The sequence below is a fragment of the Hypanus sabinus genome, chromosome 27 (assembly GCF_030144855.1).
Source record: "Hypanus sabinus isolate sHypSab1 chromosome 27, sHypSab1.hap1, whole genome shotgun sequence".
NCBI lineage: Eukaryota > Metazoa > Chordata > Chondrichthyes > Myliobatiformes > Dasyatidae > Hypanus > Hypanus sabinus.
This window is the reverse complement of record NC_082732.1, coordinates 20,312,037-20,336,372: the sequence shown is the minus strand read 5'-3', so window position 1 is coordinate 20,336,372 and position 24,336 is coordinate 20,312,037. Positions and strand designations below refer to the sequence as shown.

Genomic DNA, 24,336 nt, shown 5'->3' with positions numbered 1-24,336 from the left:
CAGAGGAAATTCAAAAAATCAAAGGTGCAAAGGGACCTGGTAGTCCTTGTGCAGGATTCCTTGAGGGTCAACTTGCAGCTGGTATGTTAACTGTGGTATGGAAGGCAAATGCAATGTTGGCATTCATTTCTAGAGGACAAGAATATAAAAGCAATGATGTACACTAACGCTAAAGCTTTATAAGGCATTGATTAGACCTCACTTGGAATAGTGAGAGTAGCTTTGGGCCTCTTGTCTAAGAAAGGATGTGTTGGCATTGGAGAGGGTCCTGAGGAAGTTCATGAGGATGACTCTGAAAATGAAACCTATGAGGAGCGTTTGATGGCTCCGGGCCTATATACTCTCACTTGAGTGGCACAGCTTCAGAATAGCAGGACATCCATTTAGAATAGAGATGAGAAGGAATTTCTTTGGCCAGAAGGTAATAAACTTGTGGAATTCATTGCCACAGATGGCTGTGGAGGCCAAGTCATTGGGTCTAATTAAAGTGGAGGTTGATAAGCTCTTGATCAGTTGAGGTGTCACAGGTTACTTGAAGAAGGCAAGAAAATGTGCTTAGAGGAATAATAAATCAAGCCATGAACAAATGGTAGAGAAGACCCGATGGGCCAGATAGCCTAATTCCACTCCAATGTCTTACAGATCATCCAACGAGGTCAAAAGAGCAGGACTTCAGAAAGTGAGTGATGATCACCTTGTTGAATATACTATCAACCTCCCAAAAGTTTGGAGAAATTAGAGGAACACTTAAGTCATTCACAGAAAGATGCAAGAAAAAAAAGTAATAGACATAGGGGATTTTAATTTTCCCCAACAGTGACTGAGATTGCTTTTGTACAAGAGGTTTAGATGGTGTTGTATTTGTTGTGTGCCCAAGAGAGTTTCCAGAGACAATATGCCCCAGAGGATACATGTGGGAAGTGCTACATGAGATGGGGTAGCGCTTGATCTTGTATTAGGAAATTAAACTAGGCATGTTGAACTGTTGGTGGAGGAATACTGTGGAAACAGTGACTATAATTCTGGAAGCTTTAAAGTAGTTATTGATGGTCCTCAAGGTAAGGCCCTAAACCGAGGTGGGGGGGGGGGGGGTAGAGAGAGGCTGATTTCAATGACATGCAAAAGTAGACTGGGAGATTTTTGCAACTGAGTTATTAAGTCAAAGTATTTCACAACTGAGTTAGTAAGAGTTTTAGCCACTATGTTATGTTATGAAAGAACATAGTATGATTAAGAAGCCTTGAATAACAAAGGACACTGAATAGGAATAAAGGAAACGTAGGACACAGGTATATGCAACTGCAATTAAGGATCTGGAGGAAAACAAGAGGGTGCAGGAGAAAACTTACAAAGATTAGAAAGGAAAAGAGGGATCATGAAATATCCTTGTAATTAAAATCAAGGAGAATCCCAAGATATTCTTTAAGAATATCAAAAACAAGAGGGCAGCCATGGAAAAAGTGGGTTCTCGTAAGGGTCAACAATGTGTACAGTCAGGAATGAATACTCTCATTTGTATTCCATAAGACCTTAAGACACAGGAACTGAATTAGGCTATCCGGCCCATTGAGTCTGCTCCGCCATCCAATCATGGCTAATCATTTTTTTTACAATCTCTTCCTCAACCCCAGTTCCTGGCTTCACCCCGTAACCTTTGTTGCCATGTCCAGTCAAGAACCTATCAATCTCTGCCTTAAATACACCCAACGACCTGGCCTCCACAGCTGCATGTGGCAACAAATTCTAAAATTCACCACCCTACAACACCAGAGGCATTTATTGCTGTCTTCAGTATACATTTATAAGGTATAAATGTCATGAAAATTAATTTGCAGCAACAGTACAATGCATTATGACGACAAGCTTAAGTTAATTTAAGCTGTATATAACAGCACACTTGCAAAATAAACAGAATAATCAGGACACCTGTGCAAGATTGAGAGAGAAAACATAGACTGAAGCAGTGCTAGATCTTTTGGGTTGGTTTAAGAATCTAATGGCAGTGGAGATGAAACTGTTAAACCCTGAGGTATTGGTCTTCATCTCCTGCACTTGTGCCTAATGGCAGCATCGGGAAGTGTGTGCAGCCTCAATGGCGAGAGTCTCTGATAACGGATGCTGCCTTTCTGAGACACGACCTCTTGGAGATGTACTCGATGCATGCCACTGTAGAAGGAAATGGAGCTTATGCAGGGGTTTGGGATTAGTGAAATGGGGAAAAATGGTATGGGCATTTTGTAAAGGTCTACTGTATTTCTTCATTTGTCTGTTCATCTGTCTATAAAAAAATTAATTCCAGGGTAGTATATAAAAGCGATGTAAAAAGGGCACTGTTACAATAGTCAGAGCAGGTAGATTGGAAAAATCAGGATGGTGATGAATTCCAAGAGGGTATTTGTAGAATGCCTATCAGTTGATTTTCTGGAGCAGCTTGTGGTTGTTAGGGGAAAGGCAAATCTGGATTAGGTATTGTGTAATGAAACAGATTTGATTAGGGAGATCAAGGTAAAGGAACATAATATGATCGAATTCACCCTGCAGGTTGAAAGGGAGAAGATAAAGTTAGATATATCAGTAGTAAAGTGGAGTAAAGGAAATTACAGAGGCATTGAGAGAAGAAATGGCCAAAATTGATTGGAAAGAGACAATAGCAGGGATGAAAGCAGAACAGCAATGGCTGGAGCTTCTGGGAGCAATTTGGAAAGCACAAGATAGATATATCCCAAAGATGAAGTTGTATTCTAAAGAGAGGATGAGTCAACTATGGATGACAAGGGAAGTCAAAGACAGCATGGGGGGACATGGAAGGGGGAAGAGGGTACTTAATGTAATAAAAATAAGTGGTAAGTTAGAGGATTGGGAAGCTTTTAAAAACCAACTGAAGGTAAATAAAAAAGGCATAAGGAAAAAAAAGATGAAATATGAAGGAAGCAAGCCAATAAAATTACAGAGGACACCAGATATATATCAAAGTAAAAGAGAGGCAAAAAATGGATAGCAGACTGCTGGATTCAGAACTCCAGAGTTCTAAATGAGGTAGCTAAAGAAATTGTGGAGGCATTAGTCATGATCTTTCAAGAATCATTAGATTCTGGCATGGTTCCAGAGGATTGGAAAATTGCAAATGTCACTGCACACTTTAAGGGAGTCTGAAGAAAGGAAATTACAGGCCAGTTCGCCTGACTTCAATGATTGGGAAATGTTAAGAGTCCATTATTAAGGATGAGGTCTCAGGGTACTTAGAGGCACATGATAAAATAGGTCATAATCAGCATGGTTTCCTTTAGGGGAAATCTTGCCTGACAAATCTATTGGAATTCTTTAAGGAAATAACAAGCAGAATGGAAAAGGGAGTTAGTGAATGTTGTTTACTTGGATTTTCAGAAGGCCTTTGACAAGGTGGCGCACATGACCACTTCTTGTCATGTTATTTGTCAACGATTTGGACGATGGAATTGTCAGCTCCGGTTTGCGGAGAATACAAAGATACGTGGAGGGGCAGGTAGTATTGAGGAAGCAGGGAGTTTGCAGAAGGACTTAAGACAGTGAGCATAGGCAAAGAAGTGATAAATGGAATATATTATAGGGAAGTGTATGGTGATGCACTTTGGCAGCTTGAATAAAGGTATAGACTATTTTCTAAACAGGGAGAAAATAGAGGCGCCAAGGGACTTGGGCAGTCCTTGTGCAGGATTCCCTGAAGGTTAACTTGCAGGTTGAGTAAGTGGCAAGAAAGGCAAATGCAATGCTAGCATTTATTTTTGAGAGGATTAGAATATAACAGCAAGCATGTCATGCTGAGGCTCAATAAGGCATTGATCAGAATGTACTTACAGAGTATTGTGGGCAGTTTTGGGCCCATTACCTAAGAAAAAAAATGTGCTGGCATTGGAGAGTGTCCAGCCAGAGGAGGTTCACAAGAATGATGAGCTTATCATACGAGGAGGAGTGCTCAGTGGCTCTGGGTCTGTACTCGGAGTTTAGAAGAATGAGAAGGGGGATGTGGAGTGGATGTTTCCTATAGAGGGTGAATCTAGGACCAGAGGGCACAGCCTCAGAACAAAGATGAGGAGAAATTTCTTCAGTGAGAGGGGAGTAAATCTGTGGAATTCAGTGATACTGATAGCTGTAGAGGCCAAGTCATTAAAGCTGAGGTTGAAAGGTTCCTGATTAGTTACGAGGAGAAGGCAGGAGTATGGGACTGTGAGAGATAGTGAAAACAGCTATGATGGAATGGCGAAGCAAACTCAATGAGCAGAATGGCTGATCTCTCCACATTTTCTGTAGTGAAGGCCTTCATCTCAGATGACCAAAAATTGAAAATATTTTCTTTTACATTCAAATGGAACAAGATTATCTCAACTGAGAAACCAGCTGGACAGCATAAAGAACAATACCTTCCCCTTTTTGCTAAAAATTAAAAAAATAGCTCTTCCTTTTAAAAAAAATACTTAGATAAGCTTCTGTCTAAAACAGTGTTTAACATTTGTTTCAAATACAAAAATCAAGTTTTTTTTTCCCCTTAGCAATACTCATTCCCCCCAACCACCCACCTTCACACACTAACTGTTTTTGTTCAGAATCCTTCCCTGTACTTTTTCCCCTTTCATTTCAGTTCTTAAAAACTATGACTAACATAAACAAAACTCTGCTCTTTAAGACTTCTTTATTCCGTTCTAACACTTCCCGAAATGTTCTCAATGTATGTATTCACACACACTCAGCCGGGCATGGATGTACAGAGGTAGAATTATGGCACTTGTAGTCATTTAATATTGTCAAGCAGCATATGTACAGCAACATGGCTCCATTGTGTAACAAGTGCAGACTTCACTGGTTCTCAGTTTCAAGGAAAATTGCACATTTATTTCTAAACAATGACTTTTATATTTGAACAATTAGACCAGAAACTGGCCTTTCAGCCAGCATTCTACTGTCAAACATCAAATTCGATTTTTCCCCTCGCACATTCTCATCTACTCCTCCTGCATTCTCTTCTCATCCACCAAAACCAAGGATAATTTTCAGAAGCACCTTTACATGGTCATTGAGCAACAGAAAAGGTATACAGGCTCTTTAGCCTAACAAGTTCATGCCAATCAGTGCCCGCACAATTAGTCAATTTCCTGCAATCAGTCCATATCTCTATTCTTCCTCCACGTATTACATATCCAAGGGTTTCTTAAATGACATTATTGTAGCTGCATCAATCAGTTCTAGCTTCTCATCCTCTATTCTCACTGCAGTACTCTGTGTGTGTAAAAGTTACCCCTCAGTTCTCTTTCAAATCTTTCCCCACCCATCCTACATCTTCCAGTTTTATACTCCTCTACCCTGGGGAAAAGTCTACTAAATGATAAAGTATTACCATTTACTTTATCTAAGCTTCACATCATTTTAAACATTTCTATAAGACCATTTCACTCCTCATTCTCTAGTACTCCAGGGAATAAAGAACTAGTCTGGTTAAGCTCTTTCAATAACGCACACTGGGAACATCCTTGTAAATCCACTTTCTGTGCCAGGCTTAAACACCTTCTGATGTCAGTGTGACCAAAACTGTACACAGTACTCTTAAGTGTAGCCTTACAGAATGTCCCAACTCCTGTAATCAATGCCCTGACTGAAGGTCAGCATGCTAAATGTCTTTTTCACCACTCTGTCTACCCATGACACTGCTTTCAACAAACCAGACACTTTGTACTTTAAGTCCCCCTGTTCCATTACACTGCCTAATGCCCTATCATTCATAGTACAGGCGGTTCCCGTTTTTCAAACATTTGCTTCAAGACAGCTCGTTGTTACAAAAGACCTACATTAGTACCTGTTTTCGCTAACCAAAGAGGATTTTCGCTTTTACGAGAAAAAGACACCCACTTTATACGTGCGTTTACCCCGAGAAAGATTACCATGACCGTGAAGCCTTGTGCAGGCAGTTGTGTGCGCAAGCTTGTACATGCGTAGGCCTGTACGTGCCAATTCTTTCCTTTCCAGATCAATTTTGGCTCGCTGTCTCCTGATTCTGATAAGTGAAACTACACCACACATACAATATTTCTACTTTATATAGACTGTATATTTATCATTTCATTCCTGCTTTTACTATGTTTTACTATATATATATTTACTATATGTTTACTATATTTTAGGTTTTATATGTTATTTGTTATGATTTGGTAGGTTATTTTTTGGGTCTGGGAACGCACAAAAATTTTCCCCATATAAATTAATGGTAATTGCTTCTTCGCTTTACAACATTTCGACTTACAAACTGTTTCATAGGAACGCTCTACCTTCGGATAGCAGGTGAAACCTGTACAAACCCTGTGCTGGTTTGAATTTCCTAAATGTATCACCTCACACTTACCTATAAGGAAATCCACCCGCCACTGCTCAGCCCACTTCCCCAAATGACCAAAACCTCCTTGTATTTATGATACCATCCTTTAAAAACATCTCCAAATTCTGTGTTGTTTGCAAACTTACTGATCAAGCCTTGTATATTTGCATCTAAATCATTTACATAAATAATGGATAACAAGGATCCCTGCACACCGCTATTACTAGCTTCTATTCCAAGAAACAACATTTAACCACCACCCTCTGCATGAGCCAATTTTGAACCCACCTAACTCGTTTACCCTGGATTCCATGGGACCTAACCTACCACGTGGGACCACGTGGGACCTTGTCAAAAGCCTTCCTGAAGTCCAAATAAACAACACCCACATCTATCTTTTTGGTTACTTCTTCAAAAAAAAAACCCCCTAAAAGGTTTGTCAAACATGACACACATAAATCATGCTGACTCCTCCTAATCAGACTATCTATCCAAATACTGGTAGATCCTGTACCTCAGAATTCCCTCCAGCAACCTCCCATTACTGATTGGCCTATAGGTCCTTAGCTTGTCCTTGCTACCCCTTTCAAACTAAAAACACTAGCCACCTTCCAGTCTTTAGGAATTTCACCTGTGGCCAATACCCAACTTTACCTACTGACTTTTTCCAAGCAAAATTAAAATCAAGGAGCACCGTAGCTTTAACTGGAGATTTACAATTCAAATTTCTCTAAACTTTACAAAACAGAAATTGGCCTATCACATCCGTGCTATCATTATACTTATGGACTCACAGTAAATCCATCTACGCATCGCTGTTTCTGACAAGAGTTGAAATTAAGTCTAAAGCATTATAAAGAATTCCCTGAAGTGATCATATGATGTACTCGAAATTTTCACAAGTTTGTAGATGTCGGTTCCTGCTTTCGCTCTCACTGGATTGACCAAATTGCAAGGTCATATCCCTTTTAGCCAGACTGCATTTTGCATTACCCTGGGTAACCAACACAACATTCGTCACTTCTTTGACCCCCTTTGCCACCCAACGTTTCTTTTTATTGGCACAGGAAGAGATTTTGAAGAAATGCTTAAGACTGGAGAATAATATTGGCAGTTTCACTGAGCTTTTTATGTTACTACAAATTCCCCAAATAACAGAAGATCTGTGAGAAGCGGCCAAGAAAAGGCCTAACACAAACTTCCAATCAAAAGATGTTGGCTTTGATTAAAGTTTAGAATCCAGAAGTTAGATTCTGCTGTTACTCTAGACATCTTAACTTTGATATGATATACAGTACCATTATACAACGGAGCTACAGCAATCTTACCTAGACGAAAAATAGCTTTCAACACAGTGAATAAAGCACTGGAAAGTATAATTGCTACATTTAGGGCTTGATAGTAAAACAATAAACTGTATACATGCATGACTCCAACAGAGATCTGATACACAAGACATTCTGCAGATGCTGGAAACCAAGAGAAACATACACAGTATCCTGGAGGAACTCAGCAACTCAGGCAGCATCTATGAAAAGCAAAAAAGATTCAGAGATTCAAAGCACAGTTACTATCAAAGAATGTACAAATTATACACCATGAGGTTTGTCTGCTTACAGGAAGCCACAAAACAAGAAACCCGAAAAACCCAATTTCAAAAAAAGACCAAAACTACCACACAGAGAAAAACAAACACAAACTATGCAAACAGTAGAAGCAAGCCAACAGCATTCCATACCAGACCAAGTCCCAGATCCAATTCCAGAGCAGCCAGAGTAGGCCCAAGGCTCGGTCCCAGTTCATCACACCAGCAGGACAAAAATGCACAGCAGCCAGATCAGATCACAGCCACACTACTGTGGAGGAAGAATGAACACTTGCAGGAGAGCAAGTGAAATCAGCTCAATCCTTGCCTCCATTCCTGACACTCAGGCTTCCGGTGTATCTGGACTGGTGTTTAAATTGTCTAAACTCCCGGTAATGCCTCGCTGTAGGACGCAGACCCCAGCATTATAATATGCTTGGGCCATCCAGCCCAAAGCCATTCATGATCTTACCAAATCGGCCCTGTGCTTGCAGTGATCCAACCTTGCACCTGAGTTAAGTGGAGGGGTGTTGAAACTTCCACATCAACTCCTCTCCATATCGCTCACTTCATCTGTGAGAGCAATACCAACTCAGTCTGCAACCCCAGCCTGACCATGTTGCATCTCACAAAGCCTCAGCACCGCTAATCCCCCAAACCAGCCTCATCTCCGACTGCCTCCTCACTGTCTGTGGTGATAGCTCACACAATTTGCTTCCGAAAAGATGCTATGAGTAATGCTTTTCGTTAAATCTCTTGCCTTCCGAACTGCCAATAAGCTGTCACACATCTTTGGTTGCACCATTTTAAACTGGAAAGAGTTGAAGCTTCAGGCTGAGACCCTTCATCAAGGCACTAACAGAAATCTGATACCTTTTTACAATGTTTGAAAGTTGGTTTTATTTTTGAGTAAAGACAGGCTTCAGATAAAAACACAGATCAGGTTCTAATAGCCAAAGTACAATGCAAAAATGTGAAATAAACTCTTTATTTCTTGGATAAAATTGCAGCATTTAAACTTTGCTTATCAAATCCAGGTTGGGGATGATTTCATCCAACTTTCTATAGCTCAGCCCTCAGCTATCAAAAACAGCTGCAGTTTTCTACTCTGCCAATAATACACTCCACAGTATACATTCATATGAAAAGGCTTGTATATGATTGTGAAGTCTTGTTGGTGCTGGTCCTTGCTGGAGATCTTATTAAAAGAAAAAGAAACATATCATAACATTATTGCTTAGCAAGAAACAAATGAAAGACAAAGGTACACACCACAACTCAACTTGCATCCTCTCTAGTTATAGCCCTGATTCCCATCTTCAAAAGCTTGAGATATGTCTCTTTATAATCTCAGTTTGCTCCATAAGCACCTTTCAAGAGGCCAATGATTTTTCTCAATGTCACACTTCTGACTCACAATCAGAAATAAGTATCACTGGGAAAGACTGTGCACCTGTGTAACGTAACTCCCTGACAGAATTTTGTGAGGTGGCAGAAATTTTCCCAGAACCTTTTACTACTGATGTTTAGAGTAGCATCTGAACATCCTGTGATAAGTTAGTTGGTAACAATCACATTAATAACAAGAACAAAAGGAACTTATTTGGCACCATTCAAAGAGGGACATTATAAGATAAAATGAGAGTAGCCAGGGAATTCTAAAGCTAAGAACCAAAGCAACTAAAAGCATGGATCCAATGGTGGATAAAAATGTTGATGTACATAAGCTTTATTTGGGAAGGAGGATGTTAAGGTAAAAGAGGGATTTGAACCCAGGCACTATAAAAGAGACACTGGTGACTTAAGTCCAATTACCATCAGTGAAAACAGGGGAGTAAATAAACGAGGCTTGGTGCAAGTTTATTTGGGCAGCAGAGTTTCGTACGGGTTTGGAGAGCTTAAAATGGGAAGGTAGCCATAATGAATGCAAAATGCCATAGAAGATCTAAGTGAGTGAGCATTTTGTAAAACACAACTTATCATGAAGTGGTTTCAAAACAATGATTTTAATTTTAAAAGCTAACTCAACTAACCTTCAAAATTCATGTCATAATCCTACATGTCAATAGCTTATGAAATCAGACCATAAAACTACTTCTGTTTCATCACTGCAATCCTTGCCCATTACTTCTTTAAAAAAATGTCTATTTCCTTTGGTTACAGTTTACCATTAACTTCTTACTTGCAAAGTATGTTTTACTTGGTGCAGCTATTTTTATAGCCACAGAACAAGGTAAATTTGAACGCACTAATCTATAAGATGAAAATGCTGGGACAAGGTCCAAATCTTCAAAAAAAATTCTCTCTATCTCAACACTGAAAGACAAATTAAGTCTTGAAAAATGTCCTTGCCTCACCCCCCTAATCGTATCTGTAAGTTCACAATCCCAATTTCTCTAAGAAAATAAGTTTCACCAGCCTACATACAACTCTGGGCTCACCTAGAACTGACTGACTACACTCATTACTGATTGAACTGAATATCAGCTGTGTACCCATTGAAGTCTATTTTTGGGTAGAATTACACGGTAATGAGTGTACAACAATCTTGCACTTCTATCAAATGTTGACCAATGCCTCACAGCAGCATAAACGGTTCTACAGCATTCAGTTGTGACCCCAAAGCACAAATCATAACAAGGCATAATTTAGATATAGACTATAACATTTTTACAAAGAAGAGTTGTTTCATGAATTATTTCATTAAAACAAGAATTACCAAACAGCAATAGGCTAATTGCTTATATGTTGATACCTCCAGGAAGATAACAACCTTGTCACTGGGTTTGGAGGCTTCAATGCCTCAATGACCTGGAGAGCGATGTTGGCTGGAGTCAGGGCTTTATGCTTTGGCTCTTGGCAAGGCCAGACTAAGAGTGGTCCACCAGTCCTCCAGGTTCGAGGGTTCATCTCAGGACTAATAAACCTGACTATTCAAACAAAATTGTTATGGGAATAGCAATGAAGAATCCTACTACATCTGAATACAACTGCACTCCTAAACCTCCACCCCTGACTTGCATGACTGACAGTAGTGAAAACCAGGAGGAAGCTACTGACATGATGAAGGAAGCCCTGAACACCACCAGAGATGGAGGACCTTTATTGCTGCCTAACGCCAGTGACGTAATTGGCAGTAAATTATATATTGATACAACCTTTCCAGCTCCAATATCCATCTATAATGGTCAGCAGAATAACAACAATGAAACAGTGCAACAGCAGCAAAACAAGACCCTTTCCCACCCATTCAACTGGGCCTCCAACCACAGGACAGGACATCACAGAGCCTCTGACCTCCAGACTCGCCGACATGGCACAGAGTGTCTGAATCACAGACTTGCCAACTTTGTGGAATTTGCCAACACAACATTACTGCAGCTTTTAAACAGTAACAATCTGTAGTTCAATACATTAACTATTACTTAATTGAACACACTGTGCTGCACATCATCTCCATGGTAATTTCTAGGATACAAAAGCCAGTATTGAGGTATCCTTCGTTCTGTGGTCAATCTTGCATCACCAATTTTGTAACAACCGAAAAGCTCTCAACAACACTGTGCATTTATACAGTGCTTATTAACATGGTAAAAATTCCAAATTTTTCATAGGAGTGTCAAACAAAAACTGGCAGCAAATTAACAAAGGATTTTTGTGCTTTGTGAAAATAAAAAGTCAACTTTTAAAGTAATATTTTAAGGTAGGAAAAAAATGAGGAAGAGAGGAAGAAAATTATGAATGGGTGGGTTAGCTAAGGGTTTTGGCAGCTTAAGACATTACTATCTATAAATGAGATATTATAATCAGATATTAGAGTGTTTGTACAATGAAGAGCCCTGGAATTGGAAGACATTGCACAGATTGGAGGGGAGAAATTGAAAATATGATATTAAAACATTACTTAGCCAGTCAGTAAGCAGCATGAGTGAACGTAACATAAATTACGACTGGTTTAATATACTTCTGTAATAACAAAAAATGTACATGATTGAAAATTATTCTAAAATTGGTCGAACAGGACAGTAGAAATAGGACTGCATTCCCCTGACAATGGTGTCAAAAATTAAAAAGGGAATTTCCAGTTCTTATGCAAAAGGTTTCATTTGAGATGGTAGAGGTAGGAAAATAGAATTTACCGTGAAGAATTGCAAAAGAGGTGTACCAAAATATGTATGAAATTTCAAATATGTAATTCAAACCATTTCTTGAACTTCATGGACCTTCTTAGTTCAATGTAAAAAAAATCCAATTGCTGATAATCTACCCAAAACCTAGTAGTGGTTATGTTAATTCCCACTGAATTCAATTTCTATCACTCCTCGTGAAGCACATAGGCTTTATTCGTTCAAGTTTATTGTCACCTGACTGTACATCATTTGTTTGACTGAACCCAAACAAACCTGGGTTCCTCCAGATGACAAAACACATCTTGGATAGCACACAAAACATTACTACAAATAAATTAATAAAACATCATTCAAAATGCATATAGTGCGCAGCACAGGTACATAGTATTGGGAGTGTGAGACTCAAAGTGTCAAAATTAGCTTAGAGGTAGCAGATTAGCATCTGCTTCCATGGAAGGCAAATGTTGAGACATGCTCATGCTTTTTTTTTTATGTACATCTTTGATATTCCAATCGGAATGTCACAGATTTAAGCCAAACTAAAAGGTTTAACCACATAACCCAAAGTGACACATAATTTCTGTATTGTTGGGGTTACAAAACACCAAATGAAGAAGGCTTGCAAGATGAGGTGATTTTATAATGTCTCATTCCACAAAACAGCCAGTGAGTTTACCAACACACACAAAATGCTGGTGGAACGCAGCAGGCCAGGCAGCATCTATAAGGAGAAGCACTGTTGACGTTTCGGACCGAGACCCTTCGTCAGGAGAGTTTACTCTGCATTTGCTCACTTGCTTTCTTAATTTTGAAATATACCAAAAATTAGTTAATTGGCATCAGGTCTTTTGGCTGCTTGGGAGACCTTCTTATACATAAATTGGCCAGTATGTTTGTGCAACTAACTGAGACAGCACTTAACAGTTGATTAATCCATGGTTAAATACTTTCAGGCTTCCCAAAGTTTTGAAAAGGTCGAGATAAATGCAAATTCCCTGGAGCCACACTACTGTATTGTTCTGTAATAAATACAAAAGTGCTGACTACCATTACTCAAATCATGTCCACTTAAAATGGATAAAACGAGAAATACGCAAAAAAAATGAGAAAAGTTATTAACTGTCAATAAAATACTAATAATGATATGCCCGCATTGCATTGCGGGGCCAAGGCGTCATTCAGAATTTGAATACACATTCTTGGCCCTCACACCAATATAATCATGAGCAGATTCTGTCCTAAGGTGAAGCTTCACTTCCTATCACAGTATCTGATAAAAGACCCCATGGCAGGAATTAAAATAGAGCTCATGAAATATTCCAGCCAACCAACCCCCCTACAGTCTCGAAAGCAAAGAATGGTTCCTGGTTGGCCGCCTCGTTCTGTTTGTCCAGTTCTGCAGAGTGCAACAGTTTCTGTCACCAATGTCAGAGTAAGTTGCTCTACTTCAAAATGTTTAACTGAACCTGAAGTACTTTGAGGTCCTGCTAAGCACAAAGAACTACTAAATGTTGTAAAGGTAACAAATTAATATCAATGTCTTAATGTATTCTACAGAGTTACAAATACATTCCAGTTTAGAGGGCCAAAGATCTGAATTTGATTCATTAAAAGCTTTTTTAACTAAACAATTCCATTTACAAAACATTCACATTTTTGTGGCAGAGTGTTGCTATTTCAAAAAAAAAGAACGCTTCAGCAATAAAAAAAACACACACACAAAATCAGCAGGTCAGTTACTGCAATTGAAAAACTCACGGGGAGCATCAAAGCTTTAGGATTCTGCACTTGGTTAAACAATATTAGCTGAAGCAGTAGTCCCACAACTGGCCTCAGTGCCCTTAGGCTAGGGAGGAGAAAAATTAGCAAGAATCCTTGCTTACACACACATCATACACTTATAACTTGGGGGGGGGGGGGGAAGACCCCTCTTGGAAGTAGGAAACCAAGGATTCTGATCAAGAAAGGTGATCAAAACACACAAACAAAAGATCTACATACAAAATAGTCTGCAGATACTAGGGTCAAAGCAACACGCACATACTTATTGCAATCAGAACAGTTTCCAAAAATCCTGATCAGCTAGTACATTAAACATATTTGGAAAGAATCCCAATTTGTCGAAGAGTTTTAGTTTACGGCAGACTCCATGAGTGACTAAAATGGCCTCGGCCTATATAAAAAGCATCAGCTTGTAATAAATACCATCCACAGAAATGCAGATCTAAGCACAACAGTCTTTGGCAAACCAGTTATGCACTTATCAAGAATCAGAGCGCCTAGAACTGGAATCTCCTTGTAGCCGTTTTTCTTTGTAGAAATCTTACTTCCTGATGAAGATCTCACAGAAAATCCCGAAGTTCATCATCCAAACTTTAGCTTAGTTACATTTCATTACAATTGATTTATGCTTTGCTCAAATATTTGGTGGCAAAACCCATATTTCAAAAAAAGAATCTCATAACATTTCCTTTTTGGATTATTCACAGAATATTTAATAAAGAAAATTTGGTAACATTTCTAGTTTTCCTTGAAATGACATAAATTGACATTATGTTGAAGTACTCAATATGGAAGAATAATTTTATAAAAGGAAGAGGTACAATTTAACTAAGTACAAATGCATTTCATACTTGCTTTAATACATTTTATAATCAATTCTTAGGATATCCTTTTAATTCTGGCTAACTCCTTTACCCTCTTTCCCTGCCCTAAAATTAAAACTGAATAATATTTTCAATTTTGTTTTATCAACTTAAATATTTTGAGTTGGTAAAAGATAAATTATTACTTAAGAGATTATGCTGCTTAAATTTAGGTGTCAAAACAGTTTTAAAGACAATTTAAAGTAATTTTCTTTCTACCCCCACCCCAAAGAAATCCAAATGGGGGAAAAAGCTAGTGACATGAGGGAAAAAAAATTAAAGTGTATTATCAGAACAGGAAGAACAAAAATTTGTTTGTTCAGGATAGTTAGGCATTTATAAATCTTTCAAAAGAATACTTTATGTTCTTTACTTTTGCATCGTTTTAAAATTCTGAGATGAAAAGATCAAGTTACATTTGACTTGGTGTAAAATTCACAGAACAATCAAGTTATTCAGTGAATTATAATATAGCTGCATCCATTTTGTAGGCCTCTGACATCAGAAACTTCTTGTATAACGTGATTTTCTATATTTCAATCTGCTTCCACACTTCAAACATCTCCCACACACAGAAAAGCCATTTTTTGGTAGAAGTAAACATTTATAAGCCCCAATCATAAAACTTATTTTGCTTAAAATTCCTCAAACTGTTTTTTTTTAAAACGCCACGTCTTGTGGGGAAGAGATACTGCAGTTTTAAATTAAAGCTGTCTGGAACATTTTTAATTCTCTTCTGCCACACTGCTGGGATCTGGAGCCTAGGAAGGTCATCCAGCCGTATTTCTCGAGCTGACATTCCAGTGCCATTTCTGAAACACAACTGTACTGGACTAAGATCTTCTTTAACAGCACTTTCAAAACTCCAACCAAAAAAAAACCCAATTCCCTTTTTTTTTGCCAGATTACTCTGGAAAAGTGGGAGGTACGATTTGCACTGCACTCGCCCCACCCAGTCCACCAACCCAAAAGAAGTCTTAAGCTTCCCTTACCTTTCCTGCCTCTGGGAGAGCTCCTCTTGTGCAGATGGTTGTTTCTCTCTTCCTCTAGAGCAGCTGCAATGTCTGGGTTGTCTTCCCCATTGTACCACACCAGCAGTTCCTCCCCCGGTTGGATCGGCTACAGGACAAAATAGAGAAACAAGCCCCCCCCACCCCGTCAGTGCCAGGCCTGGAAGACGAACACAAAGCCAGCCGAGGATCCCCGCTGTAGGCTGTGGCCCGGAGAGTTCCGATCCTGCCTCACACCCGACTCCACAACTATTCCTTGGCTGTGATATGATTACACTTCGACAGGAAGCACTCTTTGAACCAGCGCTAATCTCCGTGCAACTGGGAAGTGGTTCAGAACAAAAGCGCCGTGACGGCGCAAGAGGGAGTAGTTGGCGCTCGGGGTTCGGCCGAGTGCGGCGGCCCCTGCCGGCAGGAGGACCGCCTCACAGGAGAGAGCTCTCCCTCAACCTCCTCCTACTTCCCCATTCCCCACTTCTCACCAACCACAGAGGCCCTTCCTCCTTCCCTCTCTTCCATGGTCCTCTATCTTCAGCCCCGTACCTTTTCAAACCCATCACTCCCAGCCTCTTACTTTTTCACCCCTCACCTGGTTTCACCTAGCACCTGCCATCTTGTACGCCTTCCCCTCCTCCGATCTTCTCATCCTGGCTTCTGCCCTCTTCCTTTATAGTCCCGGTGAGGGCTTTCAGCCTAAAACATCAATTGTTTATTTTTTCCCCCATATATGCTGCCTGGCCCACTGAGTTCCTCCAGCATTTTGGAAGTGTAGTCATTCTGAAGTCATTTTATCACCAGCATGAAGAAAATCAAGTCATACAGTACAGAAACAGGCCCATTGGCCCATTCCAACCAAGATTCCCAACTAAGCTAGACCCATTTGCCTGCACTTGGCCCATGTCCCACTAAGCATTTCCTATCCATGTACCTGTCCAAGTACCTTTAAAATGTTGCTAATTTGGCTTGAATGTGTTTCTTATGGGATTTCAGAGTCTCTTTGTGCTTATAATTCAAACTGAGTTTTTTTCCATCACTTCTTTCTACAGTCGCTCTCCAGTATTTCACACATGTAATCAGAATTAATTTTAAAGTCCCAACCATGAATCCAGTGAAGGGTATTAGATATCCACCAGGAATTGGCACCATAGCTGCTTGTCTCCTACATAAAACATAGAGATGCTATAGTCAATGGTGCTAATGTCCCTGCCAATCTGGCTGAATTCTGCTAATTCAGCACCGAGGTGGATTACAATTTGAAATGTTAAAGGTCTGCGGAGCTTAGTAACCCACTGGGTAAATATGTTTTGCTAAGAGCAAACAATAACATAATTATATCACTAGGGACAAATGTGCTCCTTTTTCCTTTGCTTGGTAAAAACAATCACAAAATGTATGGTAACACACACAAAATGCTAGTGGAACGCAGCAGGCCAGGCAGCATCTATAGGAAGAAGTACAGTCAACGTTTCGAGCCAAGACCCTTCGTCAGGACTAACTCAAAGTTCTTCCAAAAGATGCTGCCTGGACTGCTGCGTTCCACCAGCATTTTGTATGTGTGTTGCCTGAATTTCCAGCATCTGCAGATTTCCTCGTGTTGGCACCAAATGTATGTGTGTAGTGCATTTGTATATAGTTTTTCATTGATCCTACTCTACTTCTCTTTTCTGCCGTGAATGCCTGCAAGAAAATGAATTAAAGGGTAATATATGGCAACATATATACACTTTGATAATAAATATACTTTGATCTTTGATGCCTCCTTAACTGAGCAGATGTTAAAAAGGGTGCTTCATCTGAATTTAGAACCAATAGTTTGACTGGTCAGATCCTTTTATGCTTCATAATGTAGCAGTACAAAATTTTTAACACCATTCTGTCACAGGTGCCAATGAAAGTGTACTTTTCAGTAACGGGAATTATCATACAACCATTAGCATTTATTCTGGAGCTGATCATTTCAATACACACTGATCAATCTCAATTAGCATACATTAAATTAACTTCCGATCAATCCAATTTCACCTCGATGGGAACAACTCTGATCAGATCTGAATGATTCCATGCACACCATACTATAACTGAAGCAATTTACCCTACCACACCAAACTGACCTACTTAACATATAGAAAATATGGAATGTAAACAGAAGAAAGTTTTAAGCAACTCACACCAAATGCTGGAGGAACTCAGCAGGTCAGGCAGCATCTATGGAAATGAACATATACCCTAAAGATGGGCTTTGGCCTGAAACGTTGAATGTTTAGTGCTGAGTTCCTTCAACATTTGGTGTGTGTTGCTTTGGATTTCCAGCATCTGCTGGATTTATTTTCTTATGGAAATCTTTAATTAAAAATCATTATTTTGGCTGTACCAAATGTGTCCACAGTCTTTACAACTATCATTAAATTCTGCTGTGAGATTTTTACTATTCTTCTTTAAAAAAAAATCAGTCTTTGAGAAGCCAGAAAAAATATCTGAGTGGCATCAGTTCAGTCAAAGCTGGAAGGTCCTTTAGCGAGTCAATGCCACCTTGCAGTGTGCAAAAGTATGAATTAGGAACGGGAGTAAACCACTCAGTTTCTTGATCCTGCTCTGCCATTTAATAAGGTCATGACAGATCTGATGTACTGGATTGTCTCCGCAGAAAATTAATGATTAAACGCTGATACTTAAGATTGAATTTCTTGTGAATATGATGGGCTAAAATCAATTAATGCGAGGAATAACATATTATTGTCCTTTCATATTTTTGAATTACTATAGTGTAAGACTGAGGATGAAAGAACTAAGCAACTAGGACATCTTCATTTGACTGAAAACAGCCAGCATAGATTTGTAAAGGAAAAGGCATAGATCCTTGAAGTCTGAAACAAAAGCAGAAAATGCTGTAAGTACTCATTCCAGGAAGCATCTGTGGAGCTATCACATGAGGTTAATGGCTTTTCATCAGAATGAGGCAAAGTTTTGAAACAAGCAAGTTGTAACTTGTAGCTTGCAGAGAAAGCGGAAGAGTCGGAGAGAACAAAAGGAACATCTGTAGAGGATGGAGAGGAAAGAGTGTGGTGGATGTGGTTGCTGGTGGCTGAGAGAGGTGGTGAAGACCTGTCAGGAGGAAATGTAAACAGGAGAGGGGTGAGGACTAAGGTGGGAGAGGAAGAGACAGGGAAGTGCTGGACGAGTGTGAAATCTGACATAAGTGACAGTGCTACAGACGCTGTGAGGGATTTGACATTGAATGCGACAACTAAAGATAGCCATCCTTTCCAGTCTGATAGAAACACCAACATGAAACATTAACTCATGTCCAGTCCAAACTTCGCATTTTTCCCCAGCATCTGCAGTGTTCCATAATTCCCAACTCCAGCATTAGCCTTCCTTCTCCATCAACAATCTTGAACTCTTGTAAACAGACCTGCAATCTCTGATCTTTCTGAACAAGTGACAACATTATTTGTATCACTGCCTCTGGTTGCTTACGGTTGTTATAGCCGGGGGTGGTAATGGGGACAAGCTCCCACTACCTATTAAACGCTCCCAATGGCGTGCACCTCAAATAGCCTCTGACAACCAAGTCCAGCTCCTAGCCTTCATGTGTGGCTTTGCTACTAAACTTAGCAGAACTGTTTCTACTGACAGGAGAAGGGGCAAAGGCGGGTTACTGGTGCCTTAAAAGCAGTTTGGGGGCTCGACAGGTGTGGTTGGCAGCTCATCTAGGAGAAGGAAAACTCTGATCTCAAACCTCCGCCGCTTTGCAGCTCTACCCACTCATGGGGAAGACTTCATGAGCGAACCCCAAAGGAAAGATCCGGAACTGGAGTCCCTAAGGCAGTCCTACTTTGAGTTCAATGCTGACTGGCAACTCCAGCGAAGCTGCTGCTGCCAAACTGTGTCGGCCTTTGCCGTTCCTTTGAGTTCATCAGATGCGTAGAGATGGGGAGCCTGCTACATAGGCAACAGCATGCTCTCCATATCATACTGCCCAGGTGATGCACCATCAATAACTCTCTGAGGCGTGAGGCGAGATATCGGCTTTTATTGACTGGAAGAAAGAACAGGCAGTAGCTGACCACCATACTACATCCTGGAGACTGAGGGCCGGGCTCAGGCCTCAATCGCCTTTATACCGGGGTCTGTGGGAGGAGCCACGGTCAGTGGGAGGGGCCACAGGAGCAGTCAGCAGGGGGCATGTCCAGACAGGTATATGTAGTTCACCACACCAGGCTTGCATTATGAGACAGCTAGGATGCATTATCCCTGGTCAACTCTGACTAACGGAGGCCTCAGCCAGACAGAGAGATCACTGCCTCTCATGGTCTCCAGCTGTTCCATCTTTCTTTGCAACTTAAAACATGTTTGTTTTCTAACTTCATCTAGTTCTGATGAAAAAAAAAGCCCTTAACCCAAAACATTAGCTCTGTTTCTCTCCACAGATGCTGACTGGACTGAGTGGTTCCAATATTTTCAAATCCATTATAAAAGAAAATACAGCTAGGTTTGATGAATCATATTTATTTTTCTGAAGATGATATAATATCAGGTAGATGGAGCTCGACAGCCTGGGAAGACAGTCCATCTAAGAGAGGAAAAACTCTGATTTCAAACCTCTGCTGCCTTGTGGCCATACCCAGTCATGGGAAAGGCTTCGGGAGTAAACCCTGAGGACAAATCCAGAGCTGGAGTCCCTAAGGCAGTCTGACGTTGTCTTCAGCCTCGCTCTGGCAACTTCTGTAACAACACCGGTGCCAAGCTGTGTCAGCCCTTGCCCTTCCCTTGGACAACATCGTGGAGAGGGGAGACTTGCTGCTTGGGCAACTGCCGGTCTCCCATACAACCTTGCCCAGGCCTGCGCCCTGGAAACCATTCCAGGCGCAGATCCATGGTCTCGCGAGACTAACGGATACCACCAATAATACAATAAATACAGATGTAAGATTTTAAATATCATTTTAAAGTCTATACAAAGTCCTTCATAAAAGGCAGTAGCTGAAGGAAGTCTGCTGACAACAAGACAATAATGGGTGGTTCTCAGATATAATGTGATGAACCACAAAGATCTTCATTAGGTCTGTAGCCACAAAGATTGGAAGTCATGTATCCAAATTTGTTGATAACATAAATAAAATATAGTTTTGCAACAAGTGCAGATAGATTACTCATAGATTTTCAGAACATTAAGGAGCATATTGGCTCAGGAGATCATTCCGGATGTGCTGGGGTGAGGGGTGTAGGGAGTGGAGGATAATCCAAAAAATAGAGCTTTGCCTTTGAAAAGGAAATTAAGAAACATTTCTGCACCGTGGGTAAAAATCTGGAACTCTTGACCACAAATTGATGTCAATTATTCATCTTGAATCTTAGGAGTAAATTTATAAACTTAATATTAAGAGATTTGTAAAAAGGCAGACTTAGGTGTATGGACAGGAAAGGAATGGAGGGTTATGGGCTGAGTGCAGGTCGGTGGGACTAGGTGAGAGTAAGCATTCCGCACAGACTAGAAGGGCCGAGAGGGCCTGCTTCTGTGCTGTAATTGTTATATGGTTATATACTTAGGTCAAACATCTCTAATTATCTTATTACATAGTAGAACAGGACCGAGGAATAAGTAGCCTCCAAAATACCTACAGTAGATCAGGTTTATACTTGTTGCAGAAGATGCATTAAAAAAATCTGTGGAAATAGAGATAAAAATATTGAATAAGGTTTGATGCAACCTGGACCTTCTACTTGATAGCGGATATGGACTAGGCAACTACCTTTGGAATAATCTCTAGCTTGCAAAGTTAAGAGTTATCTCCCTTTCATACAAAGGATATCAATATAGTACTGGTTTTATCCACTTAGATTTTTGTAAATCTGTGTAAGGTAAATACTGAAAATAGTGTAATTGTGTTTTTATCAAATACTGTTTATGGGATATTAGAAAAAAATTCTTTCATTTGTTACTATTTACAACGCAGTAGGAGTATTTCATTAGAAAATTAGAACCAGATGTTCAGTTTGTTATGGAATCCCACTGTTGCCATGGGAGGTAACCGTTGGAAAATTTACTCAAGATATACAAGGTTATTTCCTAACTGAGCGTATTTATGAGCAAACTAATATGTTTCCAGTGTTTCGTACTGAGCATAATCTTCCATATGGTGCTTACATTGCAGAACGTATAGCACGTGTACAGGTGACCAGAGCAATGGGCAGCTTTGATATACTGTTTGAACTAATGGGCTGAAGAGAAAATATCCACTAAAGCAGAACAGGTGACTGGGTGGGGCAGAGAAAATGTAAAAAAAAATTGTAAGGTGTAAGGGAGGAAGATATGGAAGACAAATATGTAGCCTTACTTAAAGAAAGAAACAAGGTGAGGAACTGTCAAGATACCAGCATGATTTAGACAAAGTTTTTGTATTTTAATAGGACTGAATCTCAGCTAAACAAACCTGAGCTTCAAAAACTACTAAAGCAAAGAATCGCAAGATTTTTGATCAACTAAATTTTTTTGAAGTAATTTCTGGACAATTGTGGAAAAGGAAATGCTTTTACAATTAAGTGGTGGAGCTGGAACATTGTCAAAAACTGTTTGGTGCTTTGAAGGTTATTGAAAAATTCATGGGTATGGCAGAAATATTAAATGAATACGATCTTCAATCCTGAAAATTCTTTTATGATTTAAAGTGAATAATTTTAATGATAAAACTAGTGATGTTAGGCTAGGTGTGTTGGATAGAATAAGGAATTTTAAAGTAATTTGTCAAATTACATGAACTTGTAATTCCATGGAGTAATGAGGCAGGTGTTGTTTGAACCTTAAACCAGCCTTTTTAAATTATTCTTTGCACTCCAGGAAGATCATCCTTGGCTGGACGGGTGCTAATGTAGTGAGGTAATGTCTTGTTTAAAAAGAAGTCTGAAGGGACCCCAGAAAAATATAAATATTATAAAGAATGACATCAATAAAAGGAAAGAAGCCTGAGGGAATCATTAAAGATATGTCATTTCTTGGATAGAGAAGGTCATATTAAGAATATCCAACCTAGTGTAATTACAAATCTAATTGTATCTTTTGCAGAAGTTTTGTAAATGGCCAATGTGATTTCAACACTGCAAGGTTCAAGGTAAAGGAATTAGATTAAATGTTGACAGTTTATTAAGAACCAGAGGGCCTGAGAATGTGAGATGGGGGATATGATTTATATTGCACAAAACCAAACCTACCTTGGAGGTCAGAATGTGGTTCTTATGCTATGGAAGGGTTTAGAGAGGAGGGGACAGGAATATCCAGATTTTGTGTTCCTTCATATAAGAGCTGGACCCATTTTTGGTTGAGAGGGATATCAACTATCCCAAAATCATAGGTACTCAGCTAGAAGGATCTTCCTGGGAGCAGTTTCAGTCACAGACAGCAGCCAATAAAGAAATGCCCAAATCTTGCTTAAGAATATTCCAGAATTCCCACCCATCAAATTGGCCTTTCTTTTAAAAAAACTCCTAGAAGAGATATTTTTATTGGCTCGGGCTGGAGAGTTTTATTATAATATTCAAGACATCATAATTTAATGAGGCAAGCTGGACTGGCCACCATTGTACTTATGTTCATATGAATCTACCTTAAACATATGTTTTAATTCCCTACCCACCTTTTGTTCATTTTACTTTGTCCTTAAAAATATAATTACCATCTGCAGTACATGCTGAATTTTTACAACAGTATTTTGACCTTGGGGTATTAGAGATGAACCAAACATCTACAATAATGACAGTATATTTTCTACATTTCATGATGACATATGAGAGCATTTGACCCATTAAATCTATGCTATCTCACAGAGCAATCCTATTTCAGCAACTAGTTTAAACTGTAACCTATTTTCCCTATATTCCCAACAAATCTAGCACCCACCAAATTTAGGGGCAATTAGCCGTGGCCAATTAACCAACATAGCTTTTGGACATGGGAGGGAACTAGAACATCCTGAGGGGATTAAAAGAGTCACAAGAAGAACTTGTAAATTCTACACAAACAACATCCAGGGCTTGGCTTGAACCCTCATCACTGGATCTATTAGCTGCACCATTATGTTTGCAAGACAACATGACATAACTGCTTATGAATTTTTAGAATAAATATTAAACTATTAGGATACTAATTTGGTTAGTACTAGGACTTTGTCAGAGCCAAGAGTTATTTAAGAGGCCACAATGGTTCATACATTATCTAAATGACCCCAGTTCGCAGTCCCAAACTTAGGCTGAGCAGTGGAAACTGAAAAATTGCTCAGAAATCACAAAATTAATGGGAAGTGGTTTGAAAGTGGAAAAAACTGTTATAGATTAATGGTTTTGCACAAAGTAGGGTCCTTGACATTATTTGCAGCCCTTAAATAGTTTCAACATAAACTAGAATGAAGCCAGATCCGACGTCTTTGTGAATTTGAAGTAAAACAAGTTCTCTCAATGGACTGCAGCAGAATGATAAAATCAGAAGTTAAAACAAATGAATATAGATCAGAAAGGGAATCAACAACATTATGTACTGATAGACTGGACATGAAGTTCTGGACTGAGTTCCTACAAAGAGAAGGGGGATGTTGAACTGCTGAGGGAAACACAAGAGTATTCAGTTAATCAACAC

At 39.6% G+C, this 24,336-nt stretch overlaps 1 protein-coding gene across 1 annotated transcript in view; it reads right to left on the bottom strand.

Annotated features, from left to right (window-relative positions):
* prdm2b (PR domain containing 2, with ZNF domain b) overlaps positions 1 to 24,336 on the bottom strand; it is a 198,451-nt gene that overhangs the window by 43,374 nt on the left and 130,741 nt on the right. Inside the window, exon 6 of the mRNA XM_059951867.1 lies at positions 15,693 to 15,819. Within this exon, the coding sequence (XP_059807850.1) occupies positions 15,693 to 15,819 (127 nt within the window). The remainder of the gene's footprint in view (positions 1 to 15,692; positions 15,820 to 24,336) is intronic.